At 51.7% G+C, this 16,937-nt stretch overlaps 1 protein-coding gene across 4 annotated transcripts in view; it reads left to right on the forward strand.

Moving 5' to 3' along the window:
* The first annotated feature begins 276 nt into the window (after window positions 1–276).
* The window catches only part of MPRIP (myosin phosphatase Rho interacting protein), a 38,176-nt gene continuing 21,515 nt past the window's right edge, over window positions 277–16,937 (forward strand). For 2 of the 4 annotated variants that reach the window (XM_026858872.1, XM_026858871.1), the window contains exons 1-9: window positions 277–4,064; window positions 4,596–4,712; window positions 7,337–7,393; window positions 8,630–8,698; window positions 8,929–9,018; window positions 9,476–9,585; window positions 10,535–10,573; window positions 13,967–14,552; window positions 15,479–15,595. In XM_026858872.1, the coding sequence (XP_026714673.1) occupies window positions 3,687–4,064; window positions 4,596–4,712; window positions 7,337–7,393; window positions 8,630–8,698; window positions 8,929–9,018; window positions 9,476–9,585; window positions 10,535–10,573; window positions 13,967–14,552; window positions 15,479–15,595 (1,563 nt within the window). In that variant the 5' untranslated portion in view covers window positions 277–3,686. The remainder of the gene's footprint in view (window positions 4,065–4,595; window positions 4,713–7,336; window positions 7,394–8,629; window positions 8,699–8,928; window positions 9,019–9,475; window positions 9,586–10,534; window positions 10,574–13,966; window positions 14,553–15,478; window positions 15,596–16,937) is intronic. The other 2 variants (XM_026858869.1, XM_026858870.1) reach the window with 2 other exon arrangements.

Raw genomic sequence — 16,937 nt, forward strand, 5'->3', positions numbered from 1 at the left:
ACCATTTCTAATAATCCTTCTCAGTAACGCACTAACACGTCCAGGAACACTTGCCTGAAATCACTTGCCCAAATGCCAACCCCATAGGCACCAGCCAGGCATCATTCAGATCTGCCTTTCATGTCTCAGTGCAGCCAAACTTGCTCCGATTCCACTGATATTTTTGTCTCTTCCTCCCATATTTTTTTTTTGTTTGTTTACCCACTTTAAATGTCAGGGCTATGGATGGAAAAGAATTCTTTTGGGTACCCAGTGCGGCATCCTGAGTTTCAAGGCTTCTTGTCCTGTTCCCTTATAATAAAGAGATATAATGTGACTTAAGTCCAGGACTGTGCTGGAAATTTTCTGTGTTGACCATTTATACCTGATGCTGACTCCACACCCCATGCAGACGTCTGAGCTCGCAGCCACTCAGAAACATGAATCAGAAAACAGGAGATAATCTCTAGGATTTTGGTGGAGCGGCAGCATGCGAGTTCCCTCTGCTGGCACGCAGCATGACGGGGCTGCCGGCACTGCGCTGCCCCCACCACGCTGCCTGCACGGCGCAGGGATGCCCAGCCAGGTCGCGGGAGAGTGCTGTGCCTCCGGTCTCCTGCCTCATCCCTAGGGAGAAGGAGCAGGGGAAGCTCTTTGGAAACCCCATGGATGAACCTTGAAGCCTGTTTCACACACAGCTGGAGGGGGCTGCAGGGACACCCTCGGACATCAGTCCTCTATCCCAGCAGGGCTCTGCAGCCACAGGGATAAATCCTGGCACATCTCAGGAGGGTGCCAGCAGCTTCAGGAAGGAGACCACCCTTGGGTGGGGAGTCTTTGGGGTGCAGAAACCTGGAGCCCCTTCTCCTGGGTGTGCGGCTGTGGGCTCGCCCACCTCCTGCAGCTCCCTAGGGAGTGTTGGGATTTCTGGTTGGCAGACTTGGCTTTTCTTGCACATTTCCAGGGATGCAGCCTCTAAAACCACAGCTTTCCCAGTTGACCCCACATTCTGCTCATGCTGGCAAGGGTCCGTTGTGGCATCTGCCGTGTCTGCTGTAGGAGGGTGGTCAGGGGGATGAGGCATATTTCTAGCCTCAATAAATAGCAGAGCTGCCTGAAATTGCTTAAAAGACTTTACTTTCTCAAATTCCTTCCTGGAGTGTCTTGAGTTGTAAGGCTCTGCTCTGAATGCTGTTTCTACAGAGCAGAGCGCCTGTTCTCCCAAGCATAGTTGTTTTTTTTTTTTCTTGTAAAACTATCCTCTTCATTTTTGTGGACCTTTTGGAGAAATTCCTCTTCCTTTTCCTGACACTTACTGTCTTTCTTTCTGCTAAATAATGAATGAATCCAATAAAAACAAGCCCTTTCTTCCAATCAAAGAAAATCACTTTAACGATAGCTCGTGCTGGTCTTTATAGCTTTCCTTCCCACCGCACACACCCCTCCACCTAACAGCTGAGATCTGCATCTCGGGTTTAGTGGCCTGGAAAATATTAACAGCCTGCATGGCCGAGGAACTCCTCGGGATGAGCTTTGTAGTTGAGAAAGCACTAAATGGCGCCGCAGCTTTTAAAACGCTTCTTCGTACCTGTCCGCAGCCTTGTTTTGTCTACACGGAGCTGCTGTTCAGAGGGAGCAGCTCTCTCCTTGGCACAGTGTGGAGAAGAGAGCCCTACCCCTCCCCGTCCCCCCAGGATCTCTAAGCTGTAACCTTTCTGAAATGTTGAGCTAATGGGAAAAAAAAACCCCGATTCTTTCCTGTAATCTGGATGATATTAACCCTTGGGGCTGTGATTTGGTAGCAGTGATTTATTTTTCTCCTCCCTTTTTCAATGATGAATTACTGGAATGATTTTGATTTTGTTTTGTATGTAGATGCAGATATATAATTTCCTCTTCTGTTCATTCATTTTCCAGCCTTGTTTTCTTCCAGGTCTTGTTGCTCTCCACCTTCTCCTGCTGTGTTGCTGTGTGACGTGTCCGCCTTTACTTCGCCTGCTTCGCTACCATCTCATCTCAATCTCAAGCCGTAGAACAACTTGGTGGTGCAGCCCCTTTCATGAGAAATCAACCTGCTTTTGATTTTGGGTTTTTTTGTTTTGATTTGTTTTTTTGGTTGTTTTTTTTCTTCTGATTTGTTTTTCTTCAGGCCTTCACCTAATAGGGCTCAGACAATGTTAATTCATTGACCTCCCTCCTAAACTGAGACTCAGAGAAGGCTGGGCCAGTGTAAAAAGGGTTAAGAAATTGTGACTCCAAAACAGTTATGAAGGAGGTGGATTGATGCTCTCGACAGGCTGGCTTATGTGAATGGACATCTCGGGAGCAGAACATCCCACAGAGATTGGGAGCTCTGCGTGAGCCTAGGATCTGCCCGCTCCCAGTCTGCAAACTGGGAGGCAGCAGGGGCTGAACAGGTGTCCCATAAAATCATCCAAGGTGTTTGAATTTACAAAGCAAAGTATTCCCCACCAATTTTGTCCCTTCCTCTTTGGTTGTGGGCTTCAGCTCCCAATCCTGGCAGCCTGGCTCTGAGCAGCAGTGGGGTGGGCCCCTGGTTTGCTGGGGGATGTGATGTGCTCAGACTGTTCGTCTCATTTATGGAACTTAGTGCAAATGTTGGTTGAAAACTGAACATCTCATGTTTTTTGAGTCCTTAACCTGCTGTTTCTTTTTATGGAAAGTGTTAAAAATGGATATTTTTAGATAACCTGTTTCCCCTCATGTGGTTGCCATTGTGATTTTCATGCACGTTAGAGGTCCATGCAGAGCAGGCAGTCCTGAGTTTAGATGTGGCAGACGTGGATCCAAATTTTATGTCAAGAACCCACCTGGATTGAGCATTCTGGGGAGGTTCAAAATTGAGTTTTAAACCTCACAGCCTGGAGCTCAGCTGGCGTGTGTGGTGGTGGTGGGTTATTGCTTCACATTCCCAGGTTGTGATTAAAGACCTGAGGTTGCTACTTGCCCAAAACCCCTGGGCATGCAAACTTTGACACCAGCAGGTCCTTTGAAAATTCCAGTATTTCCTCTCCTGTGGGTCAGCAAGCAGCTTTTTATGCTGAAATGGCCCTTTTAATTCCACCTGCAAAGGCCTGTTGTTTGCTCATTCTTAGGAGCATCCCATTTGGGTTTGGTCTGGGGTTGGCTCCTGCTCCACCCACATTTCTTCATAGTTCTCCTCCATCCTCAGAGACGTGTGTGCCACGGTGTGATGGGCCACCAAGGCAGTGTCTGAGAGCCCAAGTTGTGCTCCCTGCTGTCCATACCAGATTTGCAGACCAGTTTGAGAGGAGGGTTTTGCAGGGGATGCCCTGCCATGCCTGCACAGGGTGCTCCTCATTCCCTTGTGCCTCTTCAGCTGGTGCACCCTGCGAGCCAGACCCCTTGTCTGGAGGCACCTACAGGCACTCCTCACTCAGTGCAGTCCTGTGGATGGATGTTACCCGTGTGGGGCTGAGTATACAGGGTGAACACGCAGGGTGACATGAAGCCATCTCTGCACCCCAGCTTGGTCTGATATGTCTGATCGGTGGCTGGGGGAGGGCATTGGTAGCTGCAGTGCTAGAGAGTAAAGACAAAGCTTAACCCAAAGCTTCTCAATAATCCCTGTTTCTCAAAGGGCTATAAAATTTACAAGTAAAAAGTTATTTCTGGTTTTTCAAGGGTTTTCTAGATATTTAAAGAGTTTTGTGGAGCTGGGTAGCATGAGGTTTTTCCCCGCTTTGGCTGTGGGTAAAATGATACATGTCAGATCGGGGCATTTTGCCCTGGATTTCTGCACGCTAGAGCTTGCAGAGAAACAGGGACCAAAAGCCAGGTGTGCACGAACACTGGGTCGAGCAATTCTGCAGCCTTACATTTGTGGGATTGTACAGCTCAGCGCAGTTGCTGTTCTTGTGTTTAAACCGGCTCTGGTTTCCCCTTTCTCTGTGTTTTGCAGGCGATCCCAGGTCATCGAAAAATTTGAGGCATTAGATATTGAGAACGCAGAGCACATGGAAACGAACGTGTCGGCTGGTGCTGCTCTTTCCAGTGAGACGCGGCAGGGCAGGAGCGAGAAGAGGGTTTTCCCGCGGAAACGGGTGAGCTGCTGAGCTGAGGTCTCGTGGTGGGGTTTGGAGTTTGTCACCAGGGGTCCAACAGCCCAGACTAGAGTGTTCAGCTATAGGGTTTGTCCATGGGTGGAGCAGGGGATTTGGAGTCGCAGACAGGCTCATGCAGGAGCCAAACCGCTGTGTGTGCTCAGTCTGTGCAGGTTTGCTGCTTGCTGCTCTGCTCCCTTGGCCCAGCTGCAGGTCAGAGTGGAAAATCAGGCTGTCTTTTTTGCTTCCTCCAAAATAGAAAGAGGGAAACCAGATCTGGCATGGCAGGACACGTCAGGATGGAGTGAAATAACAAGAGAAAGAGGCAGTCTTGAGAGTCCCAGATATGCTTAGATATATTGAGAACAAATTAATGCCTGAGAGGACAAAAAAAATGTATTGCCAGTGAAATGACACTTGTTCTGAGCCCAAGATGCCCCTTAAATATGTGGATTTTTATGCCATGAGCCAAGAGAGTGGTACTCGCTGGCCTAGTTCCTGCGCTGATCTGGGCTAACGCTGTTCACACAGGACTTCACATGTGAAGGTGCAGCTGTGGGCTCCATCCTGGATGTGTCTGCGTCTCCTCTGTCACCGCATCGCCGGGCAAAGTCACTGGACAGGAGGTCCACGGAGTCCTCTATGACGGTGAGCCAGCGGGCCGTGTCCTCTGCCTTGGGGGAGGATGTGAGAGGCCTTTCCTGGGCAGGTCCAGTAGAAACTGGGCTGTCTGCTGCTTTCCTCGTAGCCAGCATGTAGGATGTAGGATACACTCGGATTCGGAGCAGGTTTAGGTGACTTGGCTTCACACTTCATCACGCTTGACGTGTTAAGGAGAGGTAACACACGGCCTAGTTTCCTCATGCTGCTTCCTTGATGTTTATGCAGTTGCAAGTGGGTGTGAGCGGGACGAAGGCTGCGAGGAAGGGCTGAACCTGCCCTCCTGAGCTTTCCTCCCTTTGCATATTTCAAATGCTCACCAGACCTGGAGGCAAACAGTACAGAACAAACACAAAATGCTTTCCTCTCACTCACCACCCTTCTGTAGGAGCAAAATAAACATACTTGCTAATCTTTCAAAAAGATTACAGAGCCACTGTAAATACAAGCTGCATTTTTCGTGGATGGACATCTTCTGATGAAGGATATCTCAGGAAAAGGCAGTAGCTTAGCATTTCTATAGTAGCTTTTCATGTAGACTTGTACAGCCATAAGAGTGATTTTTAAATTCTTGTCCTTAATAAAAAGGTGCAAGAAGTGCACATAAAGTGGCGATGCACATCATGTAGTGAATGCAAGAAAATCATGCAGCCAGTGGGAAGAAAACCTTTTCCTTGCATTAAATACACCTCTGTTGTGCCACTCCTGCTATAAAAGTAGCAACATAAGAAAAACCAGCACATCTGCTAGCTTGCAACCATGATTGCAAGACTCTCCCCTGCCCGTCATGTTCGTTGTGTCAGATCAGATCAGTTATCCTTCAGGATAAAAGCCGAGGGAGAGTTTATCCCTCGTTGGGCTTGGAGCCGTGGCTTGCACTGCATTGGTATCTCTTCCATCAAATGCTTAGTCTGGTTTTGGTTTCTAATGTTTACACCCTTCAGTGGCAGCTGGTGCCAGACTTTTCATGCTTCAGCAGCTTTGCAGCTTCGGGCAAAGCCAGTGCTCTCCTGCCTGCCCGAGCACTCGGAGGAGAGCGGAGGGGTTTCTGTGGAGGAGCAGGACCTGCAGGAGAAACCTTCCCCCTCTGGCTGCTTCCATAGTGTCTCGCTGCTGCCCATTCTGAAATGTGCATATGCTGTTTAGCAGCATCTTTCCTCTCTGACTGCTTATACACCTTTGCTTAAATTTTAAGGAAACTAAGAAATGTAGTATGAATGCTGCTAAGGAGAGATTTATCTGGTTTTGCAGAAGGTTCTTGCCCTGTGCTTCTTCCCAGATAATAATAACAAGCCCAGAGCAACTGCAACACTTGCAGTCCTGTTTTCCTTCCCTGCAAACCACATGGTTGGGAGCTGGTTATTTTTGATCCAAAATGTAGATCCTTTGCTTGATGCTCTCCTGTTGTACCAGAAAGAGACTAAACAGGACCCAGATCCTGGAAGCACAATCCCACCTGCACATCAGCAGAGGAGAAGCAGGCACGTTGTGGTATTGCTCTCTCGGGGTAAATTAGGGCTGAGATTAGGATGCCCAACTCTCATAGCCAACTTCAGCGATGGAGGTAGTCGTTGCAAATGCCATTTTCTCTGTAGTTTGTTCGTGGCTTATTGCTGCCTCGTCAGCAGGTCCTGCTGGGGCTCGGCGGGTTTGTTGCCTGCCGCCACATCACAGCCAGAGCTGCTCAGTCTGGCATTCCTCTCCCTCCTCTGATTCTCTAGGGATCTGGGAAGGGCAAGGTGGCATTTACTTTCCCCTGTGTTTTTGTGGAGTGGCTCTGGCTCTGGCTTCCCACCACTGTGGGAACACTCAAATGTGGGATGTGCCACCCCACAGCATCGGTTTGGTTGAACAGGCTTCCAGAGCCCAGTTTTCCATTGCTTCCCTTGCTGTAGCCTGTTTCAGACGCTACAGCTGCATTTCACACACTGCTGTCCTTTCCTCCTCCGCTCTGCAGCACATGAGCAGCTGGAGGAGCTCAGCCTCGAGGGAGTGAAAGCATTTCTACCACATCCTTCCCTGCATGCAGGCAGGGCTGGGAGGAAGGGCTGGTGGGAGTTATCCCACGCTGTCTTGGTTGCTTTTCTCAGAGCTTCAGCATCATGATGCACCCACTGCGGGGGATAGAGCAGGTGTCATCTGGGTGGTGCAGTGCTGGGATTCCCTGTGTTTCCAGCCTTGGGACCTCGGTGTTATTTTGAACCCTTCAGCCTTGCATCAATAGCACATAGTTTGGCCTTCTTAATATACAATAGAGGGACAAAACTGCCTGCAGTCCTGTTAATTCCTTGCTTCTCCTTCCTCTGTAATGCTGGTTTAGCAGTAGGAAATTGCAAGAGAAGTGCTAGGAAAGGAACAGCCTGAATAAACCGTACAGCAGGCTTCTGTTCCTCCTGGGAGCAAACGTTTAACCACCACACGGTATAGTGATCCAGTATGGACTAGATGAGCTTTAAAGGTCCCTTCCAACCCAAACTATTCTGTGATTTTATGAATTTAACTGTTGCTGGTCTCTTTTATTGCTGCACTGTGTTTTATCAAGCTACTGCTGTTGTCTTCTGGGTGCAGACACTTCTTCCCTCCCCTCTGATCACCTCTCTCCTTTCTTGCAGCCTGACCTGCTGAACTTCAAGAAGGGCTGGTTGACAAAGCAGTATGAGGACGGGCAGGTGAGTCCAGGGGAATCTCTGCCCTTCGCTTCAGGATTCAGTGCCACCATCAATCCTGGTTTCTGGCAGCTGACACCCACTCCGACATCCCGGCTGTGCGGGCCGCGCATGGGACGGTTCTCGGCGCTGATGAAGCCCCAGTGTCCTTGCAGGGTAGATCAGTGCTGGGCCATGCTCCAGATGGGAGAAACCAGATGTAGACACTTGGGCAAAGCAACGACAGGGAATTTGTACAACTCTGGAGCCAGGCAGCAGTGTTTGTGTGTGAGCCCTGTGCAAACAGTGTTTGTCTTGGAGCAGAAATAGCTGGTGCTCTGTCCTGTGGAGGTTTCAGAGCCCCACAGCTGGATATCGTGTCATGGGTTTCTAGGGAGCCAGGGCAGCTTGGATAGCAGCACTGGTTTCGTGTTCCCATTCTCTTATTAAGTCTCATCTCCCTTGCGACTCAGCAACCTCTTTGGCGTCAGTAATGAGGCTCAGATAAGGTCTCCTGAGTGCTGGAGAAATGGCAAGGCCAAGAAATAAATAAATGCCTCTGAGCTGGCACTGAGGGAAGCAGCTGCTGCCGTTTTCATCCTGTCCATTCCTGGAGAGATGTGGGATGTGCTGCTCTCTCGGAGCCTTAGCAATGGGCACTGATGCCCTGGCTGTTTGCAGACCACCCCTTCTCTGGATTTCTTTCCTTCCCACTCAGCCCATGGAGGGAAAACAAGGGCGACTCGCCCACAGCTGTGAGTGCCATGGCCTGGGCTCCACTTCGGGTATGTGCTGGTGTGTTGGGCCCTGGGGCCAAGGGCACATCTGTAAGCATGTCTGTAGGCAGCTGAAGGGGGAATTAGCTGCTGGAGCGAGTGCTTTGTTAACTGAAACCTGCCTGGGGTAAGCCTGTGCCTCACTGTGAGCATGCAGAAGACGTATTTGTATACAGCAAGGGCCAGCTCAGTTTCTAGGTACTGCAGATAGAACACAAATGATACATGAATGTGGTGCAGCAGTGCTGGGGAAATTGGGGTCCTGGTGGTGCAAACCATCACGATGTCCCTTGCACTGCTGCCTGTTCGGGTCTCCCCTTCCCCACGGGAGAGCCTCTTGGTGAAGCCGGTGCTGAACTGGGAGGGGAGAGGCTGGAGCGGCCTCCCTGCGGGGCATCTCTGCCGGTGGCCTGTGACAAGCTGCTCGGGCTCCGCTGGGGGGACAGAGCAGGATTGTAACTACCCCATCTTGGTTGTTTCCTAGTGGAAGAAACACTGGTTTGTGCTGACCGACCAGAGCCTGCGATACTACCGGGATTCAGTGGCGGAGGAGGTAAATGTCTTCCTCAGCAGTGTTCAACCCATCGTTCTGCACCCAGGGGAGCCCCAGGTGCTCCCAAACTCTGACCCTGGGCAGGTTGTTTCCCCAGATGCCACCAAAGTCCTGGGGCATCACTCTTCAGGGCTTTGTGCTTTTCGAGGACCTGCTGCATGCCTCCCTGCGAGCCACCACACTTTGGGGTTGCAAAACATTCTGGCTTATTTTACCTCTTCCCTTTCCAGGCAGCTGACCTGGATGGAGAAATTGATTTATCCACGTGCTATGATGTTACTGAGTACCCGGTTCAGCGAAACTATGGCTTCCAGATCCATGTAAGGAAAACATGGGGAGGAGGAGGATTCTGTTTGCAAGATGGCTGGTGGGGCTGCTCATGCTGTGCCGCTGCTTGGGGATGCTCATCCATGGCAAGGGAAACATCCCCCCAGACACCTAAGAGAGGCCACCTGGCATCCCCCACAGTGCTCCGGAGAACTGTGGCCTTGGGTTTGAGAGGCATATTTATTTGGTTCACAAAAAATGGAGGGGGAAAGGGAAGGTTTTGTCTCAGCCTTAGTCTCTCAGCTACAAGAAAACCAGCCTGATTGCTGAGAAATGCTAATTCCCACCGTGAGCCTGCTGCAGGGTGGAGGGCCTGGGTGAGATCTCCCTGTGGCTGGCAAGCCGTGCCCCAGTGCTGGGTTCTCGGGGCTGGGTGCAGGGTGGTATTGGGGGTGGCAAGGTGCTGGTGGGTGCAATCAGCTGCTCAGAGCCGGTCCTCCTCTCTCCTAGACGAAGGAAGGGGAGTTCACCCTCTCCGCCATGACGTCGGGCATTCGCCGCAACTGGATCCAGACCATCATGAAGCACGTTCGCCCCACGACTGCTCCCGATGTAACAAGGTAAAGAGGGGAGTTTAGCAGTCTTTGCAGTTGTCTGAGTTGCTGTGCAGGAGAAACTCTTCCCCTATCTCCTTTTTTTCCTCTTTCTGAGCCTGTCCATTCCTGAAAGCTGTGGCTCTTTGTCACGTCCCTCTCTCTGGGCTTAATTTGGATACCCTTTGTGGGGATGCAGATATGCTGAGTTACTCTTACACTTGCAGATTTCAAAGAGGGTTGAAAATGTGGCTTTAATTTGTGCATAGGAATATGAAATACTGTTTCTATCTCAAGGCTCCTCTGGATTCCCACCAGGTATTGTGAAACCACTTGGATTCAGTTGTGCTGGGTTCCCCCTTTCCTCTGGCTACTGTTCAGCACGAGCTGCCCATCCCCTCCACGGGTCACGGCAGCACGAGCCCAGGGTTCAGTTTAGAAGCTGTTTGGCTCTGATATATTTTAAACTCCAGCCAGCAAATCGTCTTCCCTCCTCTTTTGATCTTCCAGATAGCCGCTGCAGCTCATTCCCCTTACGCGTTAGTAATGCTCGCATCTCCTCCTGCCATCAGTGCCAGAGGAAGGGACCCCCCCCTGCTTCACAGAGTATCTTCTGTGAGCACTTGCGGCTGCGGGTAAAGGGTGTTTGACCTCCTCACAGCTAACCGCGCCAGCCACACCTACGGGCCACCTCTTACAGGCTTCCTGGACACGGCCGCACCATTAACTCCGTCTCCTGTCCTTACTGTAGCTGCAACGAGCAGGTTTTTGCCAGGTTTGTCCCAGCGTTGGTGGAATGGCTCTTCGCACCCAGTGCTGTTGACCTGGAGATGTTCCAGCCTCTCCTTCCCCATCCCGCTTGGCACTCGGCCACCATTTCCCAGCCCTGCCCGAGCTCTGGTGGATCTCACGGGGGTCTCGGGGAAACCGCCTCTCTCCTCACTCCTCTGTATCTTTGATTTCCATGCAATCCCAGGAAAAACTTCTCTTTGAAACTATCCGTGCTGAAGCCCAGGTTGGAAAACTGTGTTCTCTCCTGTATTAACGTTTTGTGGTTTGTATATCTTGTGATTCACTGCATGCTCCTCCTTTTCTGCACCTCGGATGGGAAGTCCTGCAGTTTCCATTTATTTTTCTTTCTTTTCTTTTTTTTTTTTCCCTCCTTTTTTTTTCTTTAAATAAAAGCCAGAGAGAAGGGAAGAAGCAACCTGGTCTTGACACTTGATTTGCCCACACTGGTATCTTCCGATGTGACTAGATATGAAGATGAAGACCAAGGAAATTTGAGGGGACTTCTCTGCCAGATATATTTGTAGCCTAAGAGGTTACTGCAGCACAGTAATCCTGTGCTCACTGTCTTTGCATCGGCTCCAAGCCCACATGAAATGGTTTGACTTGGCTGACCCTCATGAGAGGGTCCAAGCGCAGGTACCAGTTGGGCAGTAACTTGTTACACTGCATAAATAGACCGTGGATCTCAATCCTGACCTGGGGAAAAGGGAATTACAAGTGCACGTCTGTCGTTTTCCACCGAGCTGGTTTTGGACAGGGTAGAGTCTGGCGTGGGTTAGTCACATTGCTGAGAAGTTGTTGCTGTGAGCTGAAGGGCTGCGCTGTGCCTGCAGCAGGGCCCCTGCTCACAAGCCCTTTGCCACGGCGTGGGGTATCCCAGCCGTCCCACCTGGCTTTGGGCACGTCGTTAACATCCGCACCCGGGGAGTGGCTTGTGAACGGGGCTGCTGGAAAGCCGAAGGACAGACTGCCAAAGGCTCGCGATGGAGAGCTGGCAAACGTCTGCACAGCACAGCCAGGGTGCAAGAGGGATGTTTTCGGATGCTGGGCTGTGCTGGGAGGGCGGTGATGTTTGCCCCATCCCCGGGGCCTTTCCAACTCTGCACACTCCTGCAGCCTTCTGCCGTGTCTCATTAACCTGCTGCCGTGTCTCCACCGAGCCAAACACATTTTCTCGGTTACTCAAGTCCTAATTACTGTTTATATTGCTGCGTGTGTCAGCACCCGGCATGGGGGGGGCAGATCCTGTGCTGCTCCCTGCCCTCGGCAGTGCCCTGCAGTCTCCAGAGACACTAAATACACTTTGGTAACGATGACCGTGCAGATATAAAATACCCACAAGAAAAAAGGTGGCTACTTCGGCACTGGGTCCTTGTTCAGCTCCCAGCCCCGGTGAGGCTGAGTCCCCCAGTGCCCTCCCAGTTCCCTGCAGCCTTCATGTGCTCCTTGCACGCTGCGGCAGCATGCTCGGCTCACAGCTTGCACCACTCTCACAGCCACCCGTATTAAAAACCCCCACTTTTTCTGTTTTGACCTATAAATACCATTGTGAGGTAAAGACACCCCCCCTCCCATGTGATGTGAATTAATTTGTCTGGGATGAAGGCGATGTGAAACATTTGAGCAGAATTAATAGCCATGGGGCACTTGTGGGTGATGAAACGAGAAACTTCGGGTCAGACTTCTGAGTCTCTTAACTTAGTTCCCAGCGGCCTTCCCTCCACTCCCTGACACACATCCCATGCCCTTTGGAAAGCAGCAGAGGAGAAATGAACTCGTGAGAGATATCACCTCTAGAAATGCCAGGATTCTTCCCCATGGTATTTAGAGCAGCATAATTTCTGTCTCTCAACAACATCCAAGGGGCCCCGGAACCCCCTTTCTTCCTAGCACTCTTCTCCATTTTAAGATTCCTTCTCATTCCTACTTTACTTACTTAAAATGCAGCTGTAATCACTAACTGACTCCAGATTTAGTGCCTGGCTTTGGAGTCTTGCAGTATCTTCTAATGGTTGAGGAGCAAGGAGGTTTCATCGTGGTGCCTTTTGGGTTTATTTTACTAGCTGCAGGTGACAGAACTGAAGAAGGGATTATCTCCGAGCTGGTTTTAGCCTGTAACTGCCAGACTTTCCTGAAACCCAGCTCTACTGAGCCTGTGGTTTGATCATGGATGAAAGTGCATCGGAAGATACTAGCCCCAGACCCATGCAGAGTCATCTCTTCTGCTCCATTCTTTATTTTGGGTGTATGCATATACATGAGGTTGTTGGCTGCGGGAGCTGGGGTGTGTTACCAAGGTGGGAGGAGAAGCCATGCTGCTGCTGCTCCCTCCCAGTCCCGACAGGCTCGGTGCATGCGGTCCCGGGGGGGTCAGAGCCCCCTTAGCGGTGATTCGCCTGCAGCGAAGGGCCCGGGGAGCTGCTTTCCAGCTCTTCCCAGTGCACCCTTCTGGAAAGCTTGTGGAGGCTGCGCTGGAGGCTGGAGCCCGGGGGGATGCTGTGGTTGAACTGGAAGAGAGGAGAGCCTGGAGTCAGCCAGAGCACCAGGGCTGTGCCTCAGGAGGCATTTTGGGGGTTCCTGATAGCCAAGAGAGTTCAGCAAATACCTGCCACTCCCTCTGCAAACGTAGCATACTGCTATTTTCTTTTTTAATTTTGATCTGCATGTTACAAGGCTGGCATGTCTACATTTAATAAGCTAATACTGCATTATGGATTATCCGTAGGTTGGAAACAGTATTGCTTTCCCCTGTTAACTTTCCCTGCTTGACGAGTATGTCTTCCCTCACCACCCTCTAACTCAGCACTAAAAATCATTCCTTGCTTGAGAAATCGGCATTTTCAGTGACTTCCACAGTGTGTTGAATAACTCTTGCTCTCCTTGCTGCACCGACAACTGCACATACAGCGTGCAGCCCCCATGCCAGGGTGGCTGCACAGGGAAGGTCTGTGCCTTCAGTGCAGATAGTGGCACGGAGAAGTTTTCGATCCATTAATACCCCGACTTTGCCAAGCTCATGGAAAGCCTTCCTCCTGTTACCCAAGACCTCTGGGAGCTGCTCTGTGCTTCTCCGCCCCACAGCTCTGAAGCCAGACTGACTTTGGTGGGACTGGTGGCATCCTCCCCGCAAGCACGTGACTATTGGCTGCATCAACCGGCGTGTGTGCATGGAGCCCCGCAGCCAGGGAGGCGGGCGGCGAGCCAGCCGGAGGGTGCCGGAGGAGCTTTTGAAGCCTCTTCCCTGTCTGGCAGGACAGTTCGGGGTCGCTGCCTCGGCCATGGGCTGCTGCTGTGTCGTGGTCACTGGCCCTGGGGCAGCTGCCAAGAAGGAGTGAGGTTGGGATCAGCCGCTCTCTCCGGGGGCCAGGGGGTGCCCAGGAGCAGCCAGGGCCGCTTGCACCAAGGCTTCGCACACCAGCACAACCCCAGGGAAGGGCAGGGGCATCTCCTGTGCCCGAGAGGCGATGGGAGATGGAGGGGCCGCGGGCACCCACGTGGCATTGGCTTGGGCTTCCAGCAGCCCCTTTCCACCTGGCTCTTCGAGGCATGCATGGGAGCACCTGGCCGTCTCGAGCACTCACTGATGCTTTTCTTCACCCTCTTTCTGTCCTCACAGCTCCCTGCCAGAAGAGAAAAGCAAAACAAGCTCTTCCTTTGAGACTGGTCCAAAGCCGAGCGAGAAGCCGGATGCGGAGCAGGCTGAGCTGGACCCAGAGCAGAAGCGGAGCCGTGCCCGGGAGCGCCGGCGAGAAGGACGTTCTAAGACCTTTGATTGGGCCGAATTTCGCCCCATCCAGCAAGCCCTGGCCCAGGAACGTGCAAACGCTGCAGACTCCTCCAAGAGTGGCTCTGCCACCTTCTCCAGGGATGCCGGTGCCACTGAGGCCGACTCGGGAGAGCTGGAGCGGGAGCGGGCCCGGCGGCGGGAGGAACGGCGCAAACGCTTCGAAATGATTGATGCCGTGGACGGGGCAGGGTCGGAAGAGGCTCTAAGGATGGAGGTGGACCGGATCCTGCCCGTCCCGACAGACATCAAACCGCAGAATGTCCACGTGGAGATTGAGCAGCGCTGGCACCAAGTGGAGACCACCCCGCTGCGGGAGGAGAAGCAGATCCCCATCGCGCCTCTGCACCTCGCCCATGCCGAGGACCGGGATGAGGGGCTGACGAAGCAACACTTGACCACACTGCTGGAGAAGGAGGTAAAGCGGGATGTGTGGCGTGCAGGCTGCCTGCTGAAATGGCCTTCAAGCCGCTGCAGGAACTGTAGGAAGCTTGAGCAAGTCTTAAAAAAGCTGCTTTTATTCCTACTTTGTAATAGCAATGAGTGGGGATGCTGTAGGGTCCCTGGGGAAGCTGGCAGAGCACAGATCCCTGTCTGTTCCTGTATGGCTCTGCCAGCAGCTTTCATGTTCCCATGACTGCAGAAAGGGCTGTTCCTGCAAGGGTGGTATTTCATTACCCCCCTCACATTTAACACAGGCTACACTTCTGTTGGTTGTTAGCCAGCCTGCCTCTGATGAGGTGGGTATGGTTGATGTGTATCAACCAGACTCTAAATTCAAGCTCATAATTCTGTGTGGCTCTGCAGCTGTGGAGGTTTGTGTCTGCAGTTATGTCTACAAAACTATAAACTGGCTTGAGTTGTAGCACACACCACAAACGTTCTTTTTTTGTGGAGCCGACATCAAACAGTCTTACGATTTTAAGGAAAGAAGGGAGGAGACTCAGCTCACTTGGAAGAAATCGATGCCTGGGCTAGCAAAGGTTATTGTTAGTTGGGATTAAGGTGTATTAGCAGGAATGATAGGGGTGCAGGCGTGGAGTAACCAGGAGTATCACTGATCTGAACCTGGCTGGGATTTGCCAGGGTCATGCCTGGCACAAGCTGGTGCCATTCATCCTTTGCTGCAGTGAGCTTTACGAATTAAACTAATGCATAACTTAGTTCTTTCAGGGGGGAGGGATTTTGCTTGACAAAATGAAATCCAGATCCCAGAGCAGAACAAAGCAGCAGTGCCATCAAAAGCCCTGTTCATTCTGCTCTGCGGCCCCTCCGAGCCGCTTACTCCTTACAGCCGACCCCCTGCCCACTCCCTGGACGCTGTCTCTGTTCGTGTCCCTCCAGCTGGAGCAGAAGCAGAAGGAGGCCCTGGAGCTCCTGGAGCAGAACCGGCACCTGCAGGACCAGCTGAAAGTGGCACTGGGCCGGGAGCAGAGTGCTCGTGAGGGCTACGTGTTGCAGGTAGGAGAGCAGGGAGGAGAGGGAAATCCATCTTCCTCTGTGCCTGAGGGGGACCCTGGTGGGCTTCAGTCCAGGGTGTTTGTGGGGGCATCTTGGTTGATGCAGGGATGTGCTGTGACCTTCTTGCAAATATTTCTAGTTCTGTAGCCTTACCAGGATCATCTACTTAAAACCTCTGATCTGGAATGCAGTAGACAGAAGATGGCATTACCTACTCGCATTCCCAAGGGAAAGCAAAACACAGCCACGGTAGACATGGGACCTCCCCAGAGTCCACCTCTGACCCGTCCTATACTGTGTTTGCCTGTGCAACAGCTGTTTCCCCTTTCTGTGCCCCAAATACCCCCCTCAGGCAGCGGGGTTCACATAAAGCTTTCTCAGCATCTTGTAGCCCAGCAGTTGCTCCTGGCCGGGAAGTTTGTGTGGTGGTTACATGGGCAAACACAGCACACTTAAGAGAGTATCTCCTGGGCCCATTCCCCACAGCCAGAGCGGGATTTGCAACAAGGACAGCCTGTTGTTTTGGGTCATTTTGGTGGTTTCTTCTGTTACAAGATGCCTTTCCTCAGCAAAGCCTGAAAGTGTGTTTTGGAGGTTCTGGCAAAAGAGACAGGAGAGTCTCTTGGGAAGTCTTTCCTCCCCTCCTCCAAACAAAGTGGATTTTTTCCAGCCCTTCCTCTGGGCACGTCTGTACCCGAAGGAGCCATGACACCTGCAGGACAGCTTCTGGCTGCTCTCATGGGTCCATAGTCCTGTTTTGTGCAGGAGCAGCATTTTGACCTGCTCAGGTCTACTTGGCCAAACTGAATCGAAGTGGCTGTGCATGGCCACATGCTGCGCTTCGTGGCAGCAAACCTGGTGTCGACGCTGAACTTTGTGTCCTTATTTCTCACGGGACAAATTTCCCCTGAAGAAGTTGCACAGGCAGTGGAACCAGCCCAGGTAGGGGGGCATCTTGCCTTCCTTGCTGGTGATTTCCTTGGGGAGTTATAAATGCCTTTATTTCTGGAGTCCCTGAGCTGACAGTGCTCGCTTGGAGGGGTTACATTTTCATTTGGCAGTGTTGGAAGAGTAACTAACTCCTGCTTCCCTGGGGCAAAGGTATCTGACCTTCCTTTGCCCAGAGCCTGGAAAAATCAGGGAATGAGGCTAAAAACTGGATGCTGAGTCCACCATTAGATTGGCCATGTTGAAGTTGGCTGTAGCACCTCGATGTGAGGAGGGGGGGCAAGAGAGGAAGTCTGCCCCTGAAGAAGGGCAGATCATCGCAGCACTGAGAAGTGACCCAAACTTTGACCTAGAAGTTGGAGAGCATTTTTGGAAGGGTTGGAGGCTTTTGCTT

The sequence above is a fragment of the Athene cunicularia genome (genome assembly GCF_003259725.1).
Source record: "Athene cunicularia isolate RWA chromosome 14 unlocalized genomic scaffold, athCun1 chr14_part1, whole genome shotgun sequence".
In the NCBI taxonomy this organism is placed as follows: domain Eukaryota; kingdom Metazoa; phylum Chordata; class Aves; order Strigiformes; family Strigidae; genus Athene; species Athene cunicularia.